At 46.1% G+C, this 20,763-nt stretch overlaps 1 protein-coding gene across 1 annotated transcript in view; it reads right to left on the bottom strand.

Annotated features, from left to right (window-relative positions):
- The window catches only part of EFHD1 (EF-hand domain family member D1), a 38,305-nt gene that overhangs the window by 4,891 nt on the left and 12,651 nt on the right, over positions 1-20,763 (bottom strand). The window contains exons 2-3 of the mRNA XM_079782483.1: positions 11,010-11,157; positions 2,393-2,527 (exon numbers count right to left, since the gene is read on the bottom strand). Coding sequence (XP_079638609.1) covers positions 2,393-2,527; positions 11,010-11,157 — 283 coding nt within the window. The remainder of the gene's footprint in view (positions 1-2,392; positions 2,528-11,009; positions 11,158-20,763) is intronic.

Here is a 20,763-nt window from a genome sequence, read left to right as displayed (position 1 = left end):
AGGGGTGATTCCCTGCGTTTGTCACTCAAGCAAATGTTTATTGAGGGCCATTATATGCCCAGCACTGTAATTACAAAGATAATATACCTACCCTGCCTTTGAGTCTGGGTGGGGAGGCAGATGCATACACATAACACATTCAAAAATTTTTATTTTATTGTTATTCTTTTCATCTTTTCTCCTGGTTATAAAAATAATGCACCCATAATTATAAAACATTACAAAAATATTTAAAAAGTCCCTCTGACACAAGTATTACTAATGCTTTGGTATGTGATTATCCAGGGTGTATTTAATATTTACAAAATGGGGTTTCAAACAAACTGTTTTTGCTTAATTCATTTTTGGCATCTGTCCATACATACCCGTGGCTGTAGGGTGTGCAAATGTGTGGGTGTAATTCCCCGATAATGGAAGTTTCAGTCATTTCCAATTTTTCTCTATTACTTAACAGTGCTGTAGAAAAACAACAACGCTGTCTGTATTTATATTTATATACAGACAAGGTTGGACACACAATGCTGGTGTTGAAGGCACATTTACATGAGTGTCTCTGAGGCCAAACTCCTAAAGGCAGAATTCTAGAGGTGAAGGATGATATCAAAAGTTAACAGCTTGCCCCAATCCACTCTCAAAAAGTTGGGTCGATTTATGTATTTGCCCAAAGTGTCCAAAATAAATTATAATATCTTGAACAAATAAATTATGATAGCACTTCCGCTCATAACACAGGCACGCAGAAGAGGACAGACTTTCTCAACTGGGATAGTCGGGGAAAACAGCCAAGAGGAGGCAACTCTTTAACATGGGTCTTAAAGAATGAGTAGAGTTTTCTGGGAAGAGGCATTTGGATGGGGCCTTCCAGGCATAGGACACAGCAGTAGTGAGGCCCAGTCGTGAAAAGCATGGCAGCGTTTGAAACATGCATGGGGTGGACAAGGCTAGAGTGGGGACCAGATCTAGGTTATAAAAGGTCTGAATGCCCAGATAAGACGTTCCCAGAGACTTCATACAGTCTTGGACAAAAGCACTCGGCACACTGCGCTGCCGCCATGGAGTGGAAAGAGCATCCTGCTAAGGTGGGTCTCAGTCCTCGGCCCCAGCCCAAGGCATCACGAGAGATCTGCACACGTTGACTCAGTCAATGAATGGGGAGGACCCATCCCACCAGAATTATTCCTTGCCTCCTCTCTATCTAGGCTGAGAGTTTGCTTTCCTCACTAGACCGAGTGTATGTCCTGGGAAGGGCAAAAGTGTTGTCTACTACACCCTGGTATCTCCTGAGCTGAATGTGGGGCCAGGCATTGCCAGGGGGACTGGGTTGAATCAATGCTACGTCATGAAGGAAGGACCAAACCACTTTCAGGGTTGGACACACAACGCTGGTGTTGAAGGCCCAATGAGTGGTCAGCCTGCCCCTGACTATCAGATGACGGCAGTAGAAATTCAGGCACCGAGTCTACCATGATTCAGTTTACATGTTGGCACAAAAATGATGGACTGTTTCTCCAAGCAGCATCACAGAGAAGTGAGAAGATAATCGAGTTTAGGGGCCCGAGCAGGCTGAAATGTGTTGCCAAGGACAATTTGTCTCTGGGCAGACTAGTAAAATAAGCCAAAACCACACAAGAGGCAGACTCCTGCCTGGGGTGGTGGGGAGTCCCAACAGCTCATATCACATATGAAATATTCCCAGTGAGCCAGGTACTTGCATAATACTTTATGTATATGTGAACTCTTGTAATCCTCACAGTAATCCCATTATCCCCCCATTGCACAGATGAGGAAACTGAGGCACAGACAGGTAACAGGAGGAGGCAGAATCTGAAACCAGACAGCCTTACCAACTGCACTCCACTGCTGTGGTAGACAGGGGACTTGGAGGGCTCTCCTGATCTCTCTTTCTGCAGGTGTGCTCTGCAGAGGTGAAAATGACAGCGCCCAGCAAGGGGTGGGCTCTCCATAAATGTTCAATGGCTGGATGAACATGTGAATGAATGGAAGCACCCAGAGGAGATTCAAGACCGTGCACTGCAGATTCCTTCCCCACTCCCAGACATTGTCAATGGAGCAAATTTGGGGCAAGTCACCAAGGCTCCCTCCTCTGGCCCCATTATTCACTTGTTTACACACAAGTGTGTAAGATGCAAATATGGAGGTAGCTGTCCAAGTAACCCAATCTGAAACCAGAGTCTGATGCATGTGCCATTCGGTTGTTTTCCTGTTTTGTTTTTAATTTGTAGATTGCACGAAGACACATTCATTCTCCTGCCATCACACACGATCTATTTAAGCTTGTCCTGAGGGAGTTGAGAGAGTCACTAACTGGCATCTCCTGTTGGGCAAGGTAGAGGGAGGGGGCAATTGTCCTGCACAGGAAGAAGCCACCTACCTTGGCTTCAAAGAAGTTCTTGGCACCTTTGACGCCCTCCAGGGCAACATCGATCTCAGACAGCTTTGCCAGGGCCATCAGCCCACTTTCCTCTTGCAGCTCCCCTGCGGCGGCCTTGTGGAAGATGAGCAAGAACTGTGGGGAAAGGTCAACATCGCTGAGAGATGGACAACCATCCCCTTCGGCCCCACTAGATTGCTTACCTTTCTTAGTATTTTCTAAGAAATCCTTATAGCTATGTTTCAAATGCTTTAGCTCTGTCTCTCCACTTTTGTTCATGGTCATTTTTGACTTTCAAAAATTTTACGTAAAATCTATCAAACTTTTTCTTTTTTCTCACCAGTGTTATGCTTAGAAAAACCTTCCTCGCCACCAAGGTTATAGACACAATCACCCATGTTTTTGTCTACTGCTTTTATGACTCCCTTTTTTTTTTTAACATGTAAATATTTAATCTCTGAAATTTATTCTGATCTATCATGCAACGTTGATCATTAACCTTATTTTCCTTCAAATGGTTAGTTAGTAATCCCCACATCATTTATTGGATAATCCATCTTCTTCTTCCAGATTCAAAATGTGACCTGAATGAGTTAATCTTTAAAGCCAGCCTGTGCCAAGGCCCCCGTAGAATGCATTTAAAAATAAATAAATAGGCTAAGCTGAAAAGGTCGGTCCCCCAGCGTTCCGTCTTTCTCCCCCACGTCAATTTTATGGCTTTTAACTTCCCTTCTTTAAAGAATTTTTCTGAATTCATTTGTCAATAACTGCTATCCAACTCATACCATTTATTTTTCCATTTGGAAAGAATATGAGTTATGCATTCCTCATCAAAGAGGCTTCTCCAGGTTTTCATGTGCTACCTAAAATATAGGGAAATTTCAGGTTCTTTTTCATGACCTTCTTCTCTAGAGAATGGCTTCCCAAGAGAAAAGGACATTACCTAAAGTATAGTGAGAGGTAAAACACCTACAACAGGCTCTCCAAATCCCACCGGGGTGTCTTTTACTGCCAAGACTCTTAATTCCTAGAGGGAAGTGTCTTTCATTAAGTCAAAGTTTCAACCTCCTCACCCTGGCCGGTGTGGCTCAGTTGGTTGAGCATCCCCTCATGCAGGGATGGGTCACAGGTTTGATTCCCAGTCAGGGCACATGCCTGGGTTGTAGGCTTGATCCCCAGTAGGGGTTGTCAGGAAGCAGCCAATCAACCTCAATGTTGCTGTCGTGTTTTTTTTTCTCTCTCCCTCTCTTTCTAAAATCAATAAAAACATATTAAAAAGAAAAAGTCTTAACCTCTACCACCACCACCCCAAAAACATTGCTAATAAAGCTTTCTTTGTAATTCTTGCTTTGGGGGTCTTGACTCCACTATGGGCATTGCTGAATGCAAAGCTATGGATGAAGCAAGATGCTCAGGGATGAAGCAAGATGTGCAGGGACACGCAGCTTTTCAGAGGCCACTGGTTGGCTCAGTAGCAACACGATGTTCACCCACCCGCAACTTCAAACTCTCTCACTAGAGGCCGGCAAAGACTCAGTTTGCTGCAGACTATCAGAGCCCAAACACTGGCTCCAGAGGCTTGGAAAATATTAAGTATACTTATATGAAAGCTATATATGATATCAGCTTTATCACTGACTATAAAGACACTTCGGTGTTTCATTTTATATGTCTGAGAGTCAAGTTCAGGTACTATAAAAGAAATGTATTTAACTATTTTTTTAAATTAACACATACATATTGGCTATAAAACGAAAAAGAAAACAAGCCTGTTGAAGAAGGTGAGGTCCGCAAGAGGAGAAGGGAGGGCAAGGGGGATTTGGGGACGGTTGAGGTCGGGTTCTCACAGAAGAGACTGAAGCAGCAAAGACTTCAATGCTGCAAATGTGAGCCACTCCAGGAGAGAAGGAGGGAAGTATCTGCCCCTTGTCCCTCCGTACCCTGCCTGTCCTTAAAACATTTAGTCACAGAAGCCCCTCCCCCACCACACACACAAAAGCAGGTAGCTTCTTCACAGCAGCCATTCCCTTGGGCCCAGGGAGGCAACCCAGGAAAGATAGAGCCTAGCAACAACCCAGGTGACCCTGGGGAGGCCTCTCACATCCGAAGTGGAGATGACAATGTTCCTCTGTGTTTACAGAATAGCTTAAAGTATTCCTCGTGGGTCTTTTCCCAGAGCAGATCCCAGCCTGGCCTCGTATGCTCACTCTGCCAGCTCAGCAGATGACCAAGAGGAGCCCTGTCATTACTTAGGGGCCCCCATCCCAGCCAGTTAAAGAAGATAAAAAGTCCAGCTCAACCTGAAAATGTGCAGCCTTCCAAAAGCATGTCAGACATTCTCATTTAATTTTATTACAATCACCCACCCCTGAATGATAATTTCTCTAACTGCCCAGCCTTGTTTGTCTTCCTATTTATAGTCCACAAAGACTGGTATGTTGTGGAGAATTGGAAAATGTCCTAGCTATGAGCAAAGAGCGGGGGAGGGAAGGAGAAACAGAAAACAAAGAAACAGAGAGATCTGTCAAAGCTAAAAGCAATTTCAGATACAAGCTATAAAATGCTTCTGATAAGTTTAGGAAATTTTAAATGTCATGGCTCTAATTGGAGATGCGAACACGTCTCCATATTAGTTAGTTAGAGCTCGTAGTTTGCAAGTAACAGAAACAAACTTGGCTTAATCAAAAAGGGTGTAATCATTATATAAAAACTCAAGGGTAGCTCCATCCAGGTGGCTCAGTTGCTTGGAGCATCGTCCCACTCACTGAAAGGTTGAGGCTCAATCCCCCGTGAGGGCACATACCTAGGTTTGATCCCCAGTGGGGCTTCTATAGGAGGCAACTGGTCAATGTTTCTCCCGCATATCAATGTTCCTCTCGCTCTCTTTCTCCACCTTCCTTCCTCTCTCTCTAAAATCAATAAAAATATATCCTCAGGTGAGGATGGAGATAGAACTGCTAACTTTGGTCCATCCTTATGCTTCTTCTGTGTGTCTGAACACTCACACAAACCACAAATGCAAATAATATTTTACAAACAGTTTAGTAATCTGCTTTTGTCCTTACTTTTTTTTTTAATTGGTTTGTTTGTTAATCCTCACCTGCGGATATTTCCAGTGGAAGGGAGGATGAGAGACAGAGAGAGAGAAACATCGATGTCCCATTGATTGGTCAGGCCCGGGTGGGGATCAAGCCTATACCTAGGTATGTGCCCTTGATCAGAATCGAACCGGGACCCTTCAGTCTGCATGCCAATGCTTTATCCACTGAGCCACACCGGGTAGAGCTTGTCCCTACTTTTAACATTGTTAACAATTGTTCTCTGGTCATGAAACACTGTGTTGCATCATCATTTTTAATGGTTCCATGTATGTCATTTTCTAAAATGCCCTAATGTACATGCATTATTTTCATAACTGGAAATGAAAAGGTTTAAGAAGAAGACCAATTTCCTTGTATGTTTGGGAAAAGCAGCAAAATAATACTTAACAGAGACCTACCTTTTATATCAAAGAGCTTTATTTGGGTGTGACTTGCTTGGGAGAGTTAAAGAAAGGTAAGCACCTACTAAGTGCCAGGTTTTGAGAAAGGAACTGAAGACGTGAGCAATTTTGTTTCCTGGCAACCCCTGTCCCATGTGATGATGGTAAGTCTGTTGACCATGGTGCCCTGTAGCATCTGACCTGGCCTTAGCCAATAACAGTCCTCTGAATGCAATGATTGGCCCAGGACCTGGGCGTGCATTCATAGTAGGGCCAATCGGAGGCCTTCCTCTAGGACTGGTATGGACTGAGACAAAGAAGCGCTCTATTCACTGGGGTTGCTAAACTGGGACACTGCACCTTGGAGCTGCTGTCAGCCATCTTGCAGGTGCTGGGACAATGCCTATGTGGAAGTAGAAGATGAGGTAGACACAGAAGAAAGCACAGTCAAGATGTTGAGATATGTCAAGAGAATGACCCTGGATTACTTGTGCCTAATGCATTTCTACTTCTTCATCTCCCAGGTATGTGAACCAATAGTGATTTGATTTTTCTCATTTACATTAGTTGGCATTCTCTTTCTGTCACTTACAACTAAGAGTTCTGATACAGGCAAAGGAAGAGAACTTGGTTCTCCCAAGAGTCCTGAGGAAAAGCTATTAACACTCCCATATAAAGACAGAAAAACTGAGGCACAGAAGGAAAATAACATGCTGAAGTTCTTCAGCTTGTGTGAGACTGAGGTCTACAGCAAACCTCTCTCCATAAGCACAGCGTGGTAACAGCAAGCGAGCCTATACCTCTGGAGGTATAACTGCTAGAGGTGGGACCACATGGGGCTCTGAACTGACAAAGGAGTGAATGCAAAGGTCACTGAGCTCTGTAGGCAGGTTGAAAACCCACCATGGAACCCTTAGAGATGTCCAATTCTCTACTGTCCACCATCTGTGGGAAATGGCCAAACAAGCATCTCCAGCAGCTAACCAAGCATCTTGGACTCCGGGAAGAGCAAATTTGGGAGGCTCTTTGGTAAAACTCAGGGCAGGGATTGTGTTAGCTCAGTTGGTGACTTGCACAGACCTCTCAAAACCCTCTCGATTTCTGTTCCCCAGAGATCACAACTTTGCCACAGAAGCTCTTTCCTCAGTGCTGCCTCCAAAGCTTCACCAAGCAAAAGCTTTTACCTTCTACACCCCAGGGGCACTGGGGTAGGAAAGAGTCAGTGCCCAGTACCACACATGCATGGTATAAATCAGTGATGGCGAACCTATGACACGCGTGTCAGCACTGACACGCGTAGCCATTTCTGATGACACGCGACCACTGAGGCGGCCACATGCCAAGGATGAAACATTTGCTGCTCCTGAGGATGAAACATTTGCGAAATAATGTTTTTTCCTCAAAGTGACACACTACCCGAGTTATGCTCAGTTTTTTGGCGAAGTTTGACACACCAAGCTCAAAAGGTTGCCCATCACTGGTATAAATGAACCAAACGGCAGGTGAGGGAGCAGGAGGGACAGGTGGGAAGGCGACCATGGCAAGTGACACATGTGACATACAGGCTGCAGCTCAGGTCCACCCATAAGCTGGGGCCTGATTTCAGGCAAATGCTGACCTTTTCGGCCCTCTAGCTCCCAGCTCTGCAATGAAGGCTGAACCGGATTATCCTAGTTGTGGGGGCTATGCCCAACACATGTTTTCCATGATCTTCCATCTCCATCCACATCTACCAGTTCAGGAAAGGAAGCGATGGAAGAATCTGGAGTTGATTTGTGGGCAGTGAGAGGCAAGGTCAGTTTTATCACAGCTGGGTAGGGACTCGTGGATGCTAGTCAGCTGCAAAGACCCCAGGAAGAGCCTCCAAGGCCCTATCTAGCCTGGACAGAAGATCAGTACTCGGTCAAAGTCACCATTGGAAAGCAGGACGGTGGCGCTCCACTGTTTCTGGAATACTAGTAACCAAGTGTAAACACCAGGAAGGACAATCTTCTCTATTCCCGGCCCCTGAGGGATCAGCTGAGACACGCCTGAGAATAGACTTCAGCAGCTGGCTAAAGCCCCGAGACTTCAGCCTGGATGTTGTCCCCAGGTTATTCTAATTCCAGACCACTCTGACACATCTAGAGGCCTTTCAATAAAACTCAAACATATAAAGTGTACTTAGTGGTCAGAGTGAGACCATCCAGATTACAACTCTCCACATCCATAAGAGACACACTCAGGGGGCAAACTCAGTGAGCGCCAAAGCCCCACTGAAGCAAGTTCTGCCCCATAAGGGTGTCTCCAGCACAGAAGTTCTCCCACTGTAGACACAACTGGTCCTCACAGCCAATTGGCCTGGAGGTCAATTCCTCCCAGTAATACCAACAGCAATCAAGGCTTAACTACAATAAGACTGTGCACACAGCCCACAAAGGGGTGCGCCAAGAGTGTCCACCTCAGGTAATTAGAGAGGCTGAGCCACTGGGCCCTATAGGACACCTAGCACACAAAGCCACTCTATCAACTCAGGGAAGCAGCCAAAATGCAGAGACAAAGAAACAGGTCACAAATGAAAGAAATGGAGGAAAGCAAACTACTGGATATAGAGTTCAAAACCACAGTTATAAGGTTACCAAAGAATCTTCTAGAAACCTCCAAGAAATTTAGTGAGACCCTCAAGGATAAGAAAAAGGACCAATTAGAAATTAAGCATACACTGACTGAAATAAAGAATAATATACAGAGATCCAACAGAAGACTAGAGGATCCCAAAAATCAAGTCAAAGATTTGAAATACGAAGAAGCAAAAAACACCCAATCGGAAAAGCAAAAAGCAAAAAGAATCCAAAAATATGAAGATAGTGTAAGAAGCCTCTGGGACAACTTCAAGCGTACCAACATCTGAATTATGGGGTGCCAGGAAAAGAGAGAGAGCAAAATATTGAAAACCTATTTGAAGAAATAATGACAGAAAACGTCCCCTACCTGGTGAAAGAAATAGACTTACAAATCCAGGAAGCGCAGAGAACCCCAAACAAAAGGAATCCAAAGAGGACCACACCAAGACACATCATAATTAAAATGCCAAGGGCAAAAGACAAAGAGAGAATATTAAAAGCAGCAAGAGAAAAACAGTTAGTTACCTACAAGGGAGTACCTGTACGACTGTCAGCTGATTTCTCAACAGAAACTATGCAGGCCAGAAGGGAGTGGCAAGAAATATTCAAAGTGATGAATAGCAAGAACCTACAACCAAGATTACTCTACCCAGCAAAGCTATCATTTAGAATTGAAGGTCAGATAAAGAGCTTCACAGATAAGAAAAAGCTAAAGGAGTTCATCACCACCAAACCAGTATTATATGAAATGCTGAAGGGTATTCTTTAAGAAGAGAAGAAGAAAAAGGCAAAGATAAAAATTATGAACAACAAAGTGACAACAAATACATATCAAAAAGTGAATCTAAAAATCAAGTGAATAAAAAAATCTGATGAGCAGAATAAACTGGTGAATATAATAGAATTAGGGGCATAGAAAGGGAGTGGACTGACAATTCTTGGGGGGAAGGGGGTGTGGGGGGTACTGGAAGAGACTGGACAAAAATCGTACACTTATGGATGAGGACAGTCGTGGGGGGGGGCGGGTAAAGGCAGAGGGTGGGGTGGGAACCGGGTGGAGGGGAGCTATGGGGGGAAAAAGAGGAACAACTGTAAAAATCTGAACAATAAAGATTTATTAAAAATAAAAATAAAAAAATGAATGCCTCAGTCCCCAAGGGGCCTCTGGCTGTTACACTATAACATTCTTCACCTTAATTCTGAATTTACTGTGTACATGTTTAAGATAAAACTCTAGACTTACAATAAAAAAAACAAAAAAAAAACCTGAAACATATAAGACATGGAATTCCTTTTCTTCTAGGGTTGCATCCTTACCCTGGGAGAAACCCAATGGCCTTGAGCCTCCTCCCTACCCCCCAAACAGAAAAGGCCATTTCACCCACAGGGGATCAGCCTGTGAATCTGTGTGCGCACTCTTAGGAAGATGTCTGCACATACAAAATTTTGCCTGCAATTTCAGGGTTTAAAGGCCAAAAGAACTATTCCTTTTAGAGAGAGAATGGAAGGGAGAACGAGAAAGAGAGAGAGAGATTGATTTGTTGTTCCACTTATTTATGCATTCATTGGTTGCTTCTTATATGTGCCCTGACTGGGGATAGAACCCACAATCTTAGGGATGTGTTCTATCCAACTGAGCTACCTGGACAGATCACTTTTTTTTTTTTTTTTTTTTTTACTATTTTTAAATGCTTACTATAAAAATGAAAAGTTTTAATATATAAAACAGAATGAACTTATATAACCACCAAAACTTTGTACCCAGAAATACCTACTATGAATATTTTGGTGAATATACTTCCAGATTTCTCAATACTTATACCATTTTACCCAAATGAAGTTAACCTACCCGCACTGACTTTCTTCTTCTTTTTTTTTTTAATCCCAATTGATTTTAAAGAGAGGAAGGGAGAGAGAGAAAGAGAGAGCATTGATGTGAGAGAGAAACATGGATAGGCTGCCTCCCACATATGCCCCGATAGGGGATCGAACCCGCAAACTCAGTATGTGCCCTGATGGGGAATCGAGCCTGCCATCTTTTTAAAATATATATATAATTGATTTCAGAGAGGAAAAGAGAGGGAGAGCGAGATAGAAACATCAATGCTGAGAGAGAATCCTTGATTGGCTGACTCCTGCACACCCCCTACTGGGGATTGAGCCCACAACCTGAACATGTGCCCTGACTCTGAATCAAACTGCAACCTCCTGGTTCATAGGTTGATGCTCAACCACTGAGCCACACTGGCTGGGCCGAACCCATCACCTTTTGGTGTACAGGACAATGTTCCACACAACCGAGCTACCTGGCCAGGGCCACACTGACTTTCAATCTCCTTACTGAGCATTTCCCCATGGCAGAACCGAGGTTCACTGGCGCCTTAAATTGTTTTTACAAGCAGAACTGTAGATAAAATATCCAAACACTGCTCTGGAGAGGCCCAAGCCATTTGTACTCCAGGAGACTGTACATTTGAGGGTGCCCTCAGGGACACTCCCCCTCCAGGGGCTCAGGACTGCAGGACACAGGTACCTCACGGAAGCTGAGCTTGCCGTCAAAGTCCTCGTCCACCTCCTTGATCATGCTTTTCAGGCCCAGGTGGGTCTGGGGGGCCCCCAGTTTCTCCATCATCAGCTTCAGCTCCATCAGGTCGATGAAGCCGTCCCGTCCGGCATCATACCTGCAGAGTCAAAGGAAGTACACTGATGAGGCATGGCACAGCCAGGACGAAAGAACACTTGTTACTCTCCCAAACTTGTGACTCTTTGGCCTCACTCATTGAAAAGCGACTCAGGTACCTCCTGCTTTGCAGCACCTGGACCACCGCATCAGAAGGGACGACCTTCCTCAAAACACCTTTGGGTACTGCATGCTATGATTCACAGTGGATCTTGTACTACATGTTTGTTTTAATGATTTATCTCCATAAGTGGGCCATAGTTTCTTGACGATGAAAATATTCCTGTTTAACTTTATTCCCCCCATTTCTGTCAATAAGCATCAACTGAATCTCCTGGTACTGGACAGCAGACGAGCTGCAGGAATGCACCCCATGCACCCACTATATTCACAGAAAGCAACCAGAGGTTCCAGTAGCCTCCCCTCGGGCTTCTCTACCCCCATTTCCACCAACCCCTCCTCTCATCCTTCTGTCTCCTGCTTATGCTTCCTGCCTTTGCACGAGGCTGCGAATCAGGCTTGGCCACTGCACTCTGGTTTTATGCTTTGCCCTCTAGCTCACTCATCTAGTCTCCAGTTCTGAATGGTCACTTTTGTGTGAGTGACAGCTGAGAGGGGTCCCGGCTCTGCCCTCTTGTCTGAGTTTTAACCACAGAGCCAGCACCTCCGCTGGTTGCCCCTTGAGCCCCCCATCCTTCTCCCTGGAAACAAACCCAGCCACCCCACGTGGAGACCCAGCCCTGCCCTCTATTGCAGAATGCCTAGGTCAGCCCAGTAGGGCCTTCTTTAGCCTTCTGTCCTCTGCTTTCTCCTGACCACTCCACCTGCCTTCTCTACACACTCGGACTATTACAGCATTTTCTCACAGACTCCCTGGCCTCCTTCCTTCAAGTGCATCTTATTTTCTGCTGCCCAGAGTTCTCTCTTTGCTCTCTTGCTTTAAAAAACATATCCATGCATAATCACCAAAAGGCGGAAACAACCCACATATCCATTGACACATGAGTGGATAAATAAAATGTGGTATATCCATACAATGGGATATGGCATATTTATACAGTAGAATATTATTTGCAATAAAAAGAAATGAAATTCTGATACATGCTGTGACATGAATGAACCTTGACAACAGTATGCTAGGGTTGAAATAAGACAGATACAAAAGACACATACTGCACAATTACATTTATATGAGGTATCTAGAATTTATAGAGATAGAAAGTAGAACAGTGGTTAGCAGGGAGTGGGGGAATGAGGAGTTACTGTTAAATGGGCTAGAGCCACTATTTTCAACCGGTGTGCAGTGGCACACTGATGTGTCATAAGAATTTTTTAAACGCAATACCTGATATATCATCAGGGGCACTGACCTCTTTTCCCTTAAACTGTCAAAGAAAAAAATGACAACAACCAACACAACAATAACTGTCTGGTGTAAATGACAGTTATACCTATTTTTTTTGTCAGATTGGCCAAAAAAAGTATTTGTTGGTGTGCCACAGAATTTTAGTAATGAGTTTATGTGTGTCATGAGATGAAAAGGGTTGAAAATCTCTGGGCTAGAGTTTCAGTTTGGGATGTGAAAAAAAGTTTCTGGAGATGGATGGTGGTGATGGTTACACGAGAATGTGAATGTACACTTAATGGTTAAGATGGTAAATTTTATGTGTATTTTAGCACTTTAAAAAATTAAACAAATAAAAAAAAATCTGGTTTCTTCACTCTCTATCTCGCCCTTCCCCCAACCTAACAACAAAAACCCACCATTGTTGGGAACCACACCACCACCCACCAGGAATTACAGCCTGTAGGCAACCAGAAATCCATCTCTGTGGGCTGGAGGTATTCTGAGGCCCACGGGGTCAGGCTGGACATGAGGCCTGTACTCCTCAACATGATCTGTTCCAGCCACAGTGGCTGACTCATGCCAATCCTCCCACCCGGAACACACCACCCACCCACTCTTGACTCTCTACGGTGGCCTTTCTATACCCCAGAGCTCTGGGAGCTGCCCCCTTCTCTCCTCTGATCTCCAACAGCACCCATTGTCTGACCCCCTCTGGAACTCGCTGACGTGACCTCCTTCTGCTTGGCATCTTCCAACTCAAGCAGCTCTGTGCTCTCACTAAGCACTGCCTCCTTGCCTGGGAAAATCACAGTACAAGTGCTACTGGGTGCAGGCAAGACCCCTGGATGTGCTGGTGACTCCAAGGACACTTAAAGACAAAACAGGTGTTCCAGGTCTGGAATGAGCAAGGTTCTTCTGGGTTTCCAGGAAGGGGGCAGCATATATGAATCACAGATGGACCAGTCCAGGATCTAGTATTGCCAAAGGATGGTGTGTGAGCCCTCTAAAAAGGAAGCAATGATTGCCATCAGTTCAATAAATATAATTCAGGGGTGGGCCTTATTTACTTGGTTTTAACTTATTTTTAAAATAACAACTTTATTGAGATATAATATACACTGAGTGGCCAGATTATTATGATCTCTGAACGCAAAATAATCTGGCCACTCAGTGTGTGTGTGTGTGTGTGTGTGTGTGTGTGTGTGTGTGTGTGTTTGAGGCCCAGTGCATGAATTCGTGCATGGGTGGGGTCCGGCCAGCCTGGCCAGGGAGAGGAGACATGGGCGGTTGGCCGACCTGCCTGCTGGTCGAACTCCTGGTCGAGGGGACAATTTGTATATTAGCCTTTTATTATATAAGATATACACTGAGTGGCCAGATTATTATGCGTTCAGAGATCATAATAATCTGGCCACTCAGTGTATATCATAAAATTCATTTTTTAAATTTGAATTCACAAGATTGTGCAGCCACCGTCACTATTTAATTCCAGAACATTTTTGTCACCCAAAAATAAATCTGTATGGTTATTCCCATTCCCCTCTCCCCCACACCACCCCCTAGCAACTACTAGTTTGTCTTCTGTCTTTATGTATTTGCCTATCTGGACAGTTCAGATAAATGGAATCATACCATATGTGACCTTTTGTATCTGTTTCTTTCATTTAGCATAATGTTTTCAAGGTTCATCCATGATGTGGCATATGTTAATCAGTACTTTATTCCTTTTTATTCATTGCTAAATAATGTCCTATTGTATAAATATACCCTATTTTATTTATCCATTCATTAGTTGATAGACATTTGAGTTGTTTCCACTTTTGGTTGTTATGAACAATGCTGCTACCACACTCACGTACAAATTTTTGTGCAGACATACGTTTCCGTTTCCCTTAGGTATATATCCAAGAGTGGAATTGCTGAGACACATGTTCATTTGCTTTTGAAACAAGATTGTCAAGCTAGTCCCACAGAAAACCACGGCTAACCCGTTATCTCTGCCAGGGTGAGCAAGGCCCCTCTGATAGGCTGCTGGGGGAAAGATAAATAGGTCATAGGTGCCTATACAATTAGGTGGGTTTGCTATTGGTTGTAGAGCAACCTAGAAAGGGTGCCAACTACCAAATTTGCTGGTGACACAAAGTTGGGGCAGAAGCGAGGCCCAAAAGATCTCAGCAAGCTGGTGATGTCCAGGGATAAAACAGAGCAAAAAAGAGCACACATTACCTAGCAATTCCACTTCTGCGTATACACCCAACAGTGCTGAAAGCAGGGACTCGGCCCGGCCGGCATGGCTCAGTGGTTGAGCATCGACCTATGAACCAGGAGGTCACGGTTCAATTCCCGGTCAGGGCACATCCCCGGGTTGCAGGTTTAGTTCCCAGTGTAGAGCATGCAGGAGGCAGCTGATCAATGATTCTTTCTCATCATTGATGTTTCTCTCTCTTTCTCCCTCTCCCTTCCTCTCTGAAATTAATAAAAATATATTTTAAAAGAAAGAAAACAGGGACTCGAACATGTTCTAGCAGCATTATTCACAATACTCAAAGGTGAAAACAATTCAAATGCCCATCGATGGATGACTAAATAAACAAATGTGGTGTGTATTTACAGTGGAATATTATTCAGTTTTAAAAAGGAAAGAGCCCGGCCGGTGTAGCTCAGTAGGTTGAGCGTCAACCCATGAACCAGGAGGTCATTGGTTCAATTCCTGGTCAGGGCACATGCCTGGGTTGCGGGCTCAATCCTCAGTAGGGGGCATGCAGGAGGCAGTCAATCGATGTATCTCTCTCATCGATGTTTCTTTCTCTCTATCCCTCTCCTTTCCTCTCTAAAAATCTATAAAAACATATTTTAAAAAAAGAAAAAGGAAGGAAATTCTGGCACATGCTACAACATGGACAAATACTGTATGATTCCACTTATATGAGGTACCTAGAATAGTCAGACTCACAGAAAGTAGAATGGTGGTGGGAATGAAATGGGGTGCTCTTATTTCATTGTTTTTGTTAACAGAGTTTCAGTTTTACAAGATTAAAAGAATTGTGAAGATGGATGGTGGTGATGGTTGCACAACAATGTGAATACACATAATGCCACTGAAACTGTGCACTTAATAATGGGTAAAATAGTAAAATGTATACCTTATCACAATTTCTTTTAAAGGCAAGATCGCAAAACTAAGTCCTCCACACCCACTTCTCAAGTGCAGGTCTTGGAGGAAAGGGCTCAGTGGCATGTGTGATGACATTTGGAGATTTGCCAGACGCCAGTGAGTTTGGGGGCTGCCCAAAACCCACGGGTAAAATCCTGATGGCGGCGAGAAGGAAAAGTTCCCAATCCTGGACAAGGGGGCCGCAGTACTCCCCAGCCCACAACCGTCTGCTCCACTCCAGGCTGATCCCAACATCGGGGGCCGTGGGCCTGGTCAGTGGGGAGCACCCGGGAAGGGGGATGGTGTTTAAGACCCCACCAGGATTAGAGTGGAAGGAACCTGGAGCATTTGGCGCCGGGAAGCAGAGAGCTGTCCTCAGATTGTGCATTTACTTCCCAGGAACCTTCGGACGGCGAGGACTGGGCTCTGTGCGTGGCCAGGACAGAAGCGGCCTTAGCCAACACAAGGAAGAGCTCTCTGGCAAAAACAGGCGACTAGGAGGAGACCTGAGAACGGAGAGCTCTTACAAACAGGCCACCGGGACAGTCTCTGTTACAGGGAGTCCTAGTCAAAGTAAACAGGCTTCTTTAGTGTGGAACTTTCCAGAGCCTTCCATACAGTCATGTGTCTGAGATTTAGCAGAGGAAAACAGCACACAGACTCGTCTGACCACAGGTCTCTGCATCTGGGAAATTTCCACCGGAGGAGGCACAACTGACAACCTGGGGTACCAAAGAGTTAACTTTGAGAAACACTTCCCTGGGCAATTCCAGAAGGACGACCAGTTAAACGCCCAGGACAGCCGCTTCCATGCTGAGATTTTGAATGAAATGGCCTCCACCCACTGCTCAGCGCACTGTGTGCATTCCACCAAAGTTTGCGGAGGAAACTAAAGCCATGAAGCGGGGAGGGGTGCATTCAAGATGGGAACCACTGGGGGCTGATGCCGAGAGGGTTAGGGTCTGAACGCTAAGGAAGGAGAAGAGAAGGCAGGAAAGGAGCAGCCCCAAAACTTAGGTGAAAAGACTGAGGAGGGCCCAGGAAGAAGAGGTAAACAGGGGGCGAGGATGGAGATAAGAAAAGATCAGGGAACAAAGCGGGAATTTGTCCTGGGGTGGGGGAGGGCACCAGGAGGACCAGGGTTTCCCTGCTCCCCTAACCTGGAGTGACATGGCCCCCCCAGCACAGAGGGGCTGTGGATAGCAGGCCATGCGTGGGGAGGGGCTTGGAGACTTTCTTCTTGTTTTTCTTTCATCTGCATTCTGATTGAGAGGAGTGCAGAAGGTTTAGAAAACCTTTATTTGCTGAAACCGGTTTGGCTTAGTGGATGGAGCTTCGGCCTGCGGACTGAAGGGTCCCAGGTTCGATTCCGGTCAAGGGCATGTACCTTGGTTGCGGGCACATCCCAGTAGGGGGTGTGCAGGAGGCAGCTGATCGATGTTTCTCTCTCATTGATGTTTCTCTCTATCCCTCTCCCTTCCTCTCTGTAAAAAATCAATAAAATATATTAAAAAAAAAATAGAAAACCTTTATTTTAGGCCCTGAAGCTTCAAACATTCTCCAGGCCTAAGAAAAAAGGACAAATATGTCAGAAAGGGACTCAACACAACCTGGAACAGGTTAAGGAATTCCACTTTCTGTGACTGGGCTGGAAAGTTTGGTTTGACCACTTTTTCCTGCCTGGAAGCTGAGCCCACCACCCAGGGGGCAGATCCCAGACAGAAGAAAGAGCCGAAGCTGCAGCCACAGCCCCGCTGGTGTCCCGCCGTGAGCCACCAGGTTGGCACAGGAATAGACAGTGTGTAGACAAAGAGGGGACATCTCCAAGGCCAAGAAAGACAGGGAAGGAGGGGGTCATGAGCCAGCCACCGCCCTCACTCCCAGGGACGCAGTAAAGGCTGCTTTCGTTGTTCCTGCTGGGAGCACCGGCCCAGTGCCATCTCTGTAATCCTGGCAGGACTATAAAGTGGTCCCAGTAGTGGCATCTTCACCCCTCCCCATGGAGCTGGGATTGATCATTCAGATCGTCTAGGAGGGTTTGTCCACAGTCCCTTCCTTCAGGGCCTGCATTTGCAAGAGAGGCAAAAAAACTTCCCAAGTCCCCTGTCATCTTACTGTTTTATCTGCTCCTCTCCTAGCATCTAAGACTATATATGTGTGCAGACACACAATGGGATTCAAAGTGCCTAATAACTGAAACCGGTCTGCTTTGCAGTTCACGACGCATTGTCTCATATTCGAATCCTTTTCATCTTTACCCGTCCTGTGAAGAATTAATAATAGCCACCTGTTTCTTGTTTTATTGAGAGCTTGCTAAGTGCCAGGCACTGTGCTAAATCACCTCGTTGAATTCAACAGTTCTGTAAAGTGGTGATGAGTCACCCACTTGATGGATGGTGACAGCTGAGGTAGGCAGCAAAGCCAAGTCCCGTGTGGATCACAATGAACCTCGGACTTCCAAACAGGAGCTTGGCTTTACATGGGCGTGGGGAACGCAAAAATGATCATTAACTGAGTTATACTAGGTGCCCCTCAACTTGAAGGGGGGCCAGGGGGCACCGTGCCTACTCAATGTCCCAATGAACAGACCACTACTGCAACTGTGAGATTTACACCTCTTACAACTTATATGGGAAGCCTTTGGCAGAAGTGACAGGGACCACGTTGCTGAGTCCTGAATGTGGGTGGATTCTGATTTTGGTCTTAAAGCATGATGCTTTGGACTGCCCAAATATGCAAAGTCATTCATTTTTGGCCAAGAGAATACTGCTGTTGCCATCTTACAAACATTTGGAGAAAGTCTCACCAGCCAAGCCCTTCAAATAAATTTAAACTGATTTAAACCCCCAACACATCCTGAGAGATGTAGTACTGAGGGATGTGTGGCTGATGAATAAACCAGGCCCATCAAGATCAACCAGCCCGAGGTCACTAAGGCCTAGTGAGGTTAACAAGGAGGACATCCATCCTGATGCCCAAGCCTGCTGCCCACCCCTGGGGCTGGGAGGCATGGCCACCAGAGGTAGGTTCTGGAGAAGGAAGATCTGATATCAGGCCAGTCCTTACACAATGCCAAGGTTGCCCCTCCAAGGACAGTTCACAGAGACAGGTTAGCCAAAGCTAAGGTAGAGAGGAGTTTGTGGGGAAGTCAGGTGTTAAAAAGATTAGGGCCTTTCTGAAGGCTGTAAGATTCTCTACATTATTCCCACATCCCATGGTGGGTGTGGCTGCAGGTGCTGGAGGTGCAGACCCTGAGCGGAGGTGCCCAGGCTGGCCCCAAGGGTACCACAACCTGCTTTAATGTGCTCAGAGGCCCTCTTCTCAGGCAACGGCAGTGTGGAAGCCCCTTTGGACAAGGCCGCTGAAAATCGCTCATCTTCCGTCAAACTTTGGGGCCTGTGGGAAAGGCGAATGAAGTTGGATGCATCCTCCTTATTCTAGAAAACTCTTTTGCTGCCTGCCCCCAGGACAATGCTATCACGTTCCTTGCAGTTTGGAACCCAGCCCTGAGAAAAGGAAACGGCACCTAGAACAGCCTGCCCAAGTCGGGCCCACCCGCACTGCCCCGTTGGCAGGGCCACCTGCCAGGCATCGCCCCGGAGACAGATGCCACTTCCCAGCACTGGGATGTGGGACCAGGTCACAGGGGAGCCGGAAGGGGAAGGCCAGGAGAGGGAGGGAGACCACGGCCCCGGGAGGCCCCGCAGGCAGGGTCCCAGCCCTAGGCCTCGCTGGTCTCTCTCTCTCTCTCTCTACAAGCCTGGCCGAAACCTGCAGTCACACCCCCACCATTTCAAACCATCAAAATATTTTCTTTTCCTCCCCACGGTTTACATCTTTCAAATGCTTGCAGGCTTATTAGAATTCCCTTAAGCCTTTGGCTCCCCACTACTAACATCTTAGCTCCTTTTTTTCTATAATTTAAATTTTAACCCAGCGTTTTCTTATTAAAGACAAGCCGGGATATTAAAGAAAAACCACATGCAATCCCCAAAACCTAGCACCCTTTTGTGTTTCCTGGAGCTTCCCTCTAGCCCGTGGTCAGAAAACTGCGGCTCGCGAGCCACCTGCGGCTCTTTGGCCCCTTGAGTGTGGCTCTTCCACAAAATACCATGGCCTGGGTGAGTCTATTTTGAAGCAGTGGCATTAGAAGAAGTTTAAGTTTAAAAAATTTGGCTCTCAAAAGAAATTTCAATCGTTGTACTGTTGATATTTGGCTCTGTTGACTAATGAGTTTGCCAACCACTGCTCTAGCCCTCCTCGGGATTGGTGACCTTTCCCCATGTTTTTGCTTTAAAATGTCTTCAGTCCTGCCCTGGCCAGCGTGGCTCAGCTGGTTGGGCGTGGGCCCGTGCACCAAACGGTTGGCAGTGGACTCCCAGTCAGGGCACTCACCGGGTTTCAGGTTCAATCGGGTAGGGGGCCTGCGGAAGGCAGTGGATGGATGATTCTCTCTCATCGTTGATGTTTCTATCTCTCTCCCTCTCCCATCCTCTCTCTGAAATCAATTAAAAACACACACATATCAATAAATATTTTTTCAAATCTTTAAAATGTCCTCAGTCCCCGTCACCTGTATACTCTCCAGGTTTTGTTAGGGAGAGACTCTGGTCCGAGCAGCACTGGGGATGGCCCTGCTGACTCAGGCCGGGTTCAAGCCCAGCCCTGCCACTCACTTGGGAGGGGCCTGGGCTGGGGCTTCTCTGCAGACTGAGTGTGAGAGCCCTCTGTGCCCTGCAGGGGGGAGAGGGGCCAAATGGAGATAAGACGCCTGCACTGGCCCCTGCACCTGGGAAGCAGCCAGCGCGAGGGAGCTATTTCTAAAAGCAGTGCCTGTCTGCAGCCACGAAGAGGAAGCTGACAGCTTCCAGGGCTTCTGCTCTGCGTTGCTGCCCACACCCAACCAGGCCTCACACAGGTCCCACCATCTTAGCGTTCTGCAGGGAACCCAAATCCACAGCCTGCGGTGGCTCCCTGCACGGAATCTCCACCAGCCCTTCCTGAGGGACCCGCCTAGCCATCCTATGTCAGAGGATTAGGTCTGCGCCCAAGGGCCCACTCTTTACTGACTGGGGTAGGTGAGCAAGGCCAGGCTGAGATCTCTG

This window comes from Cnephaeus nilssonii, assembly GCF_951640355.1.
Source record: "Cnephaeus nilssonii genome assembly, chromosome: 10".
Taxonomy (NCBI): Eukaryota; Metazoa; Chordata; class Mammalia; order Chiroptera; family Vespertilionidae; genus Cnephaeus; species Cnephaeus nilssonii.
Note: the sequence above shows the minus strand (reverse complement) of the source record. Positions and strands in the feature narration are given on the sequence as shown.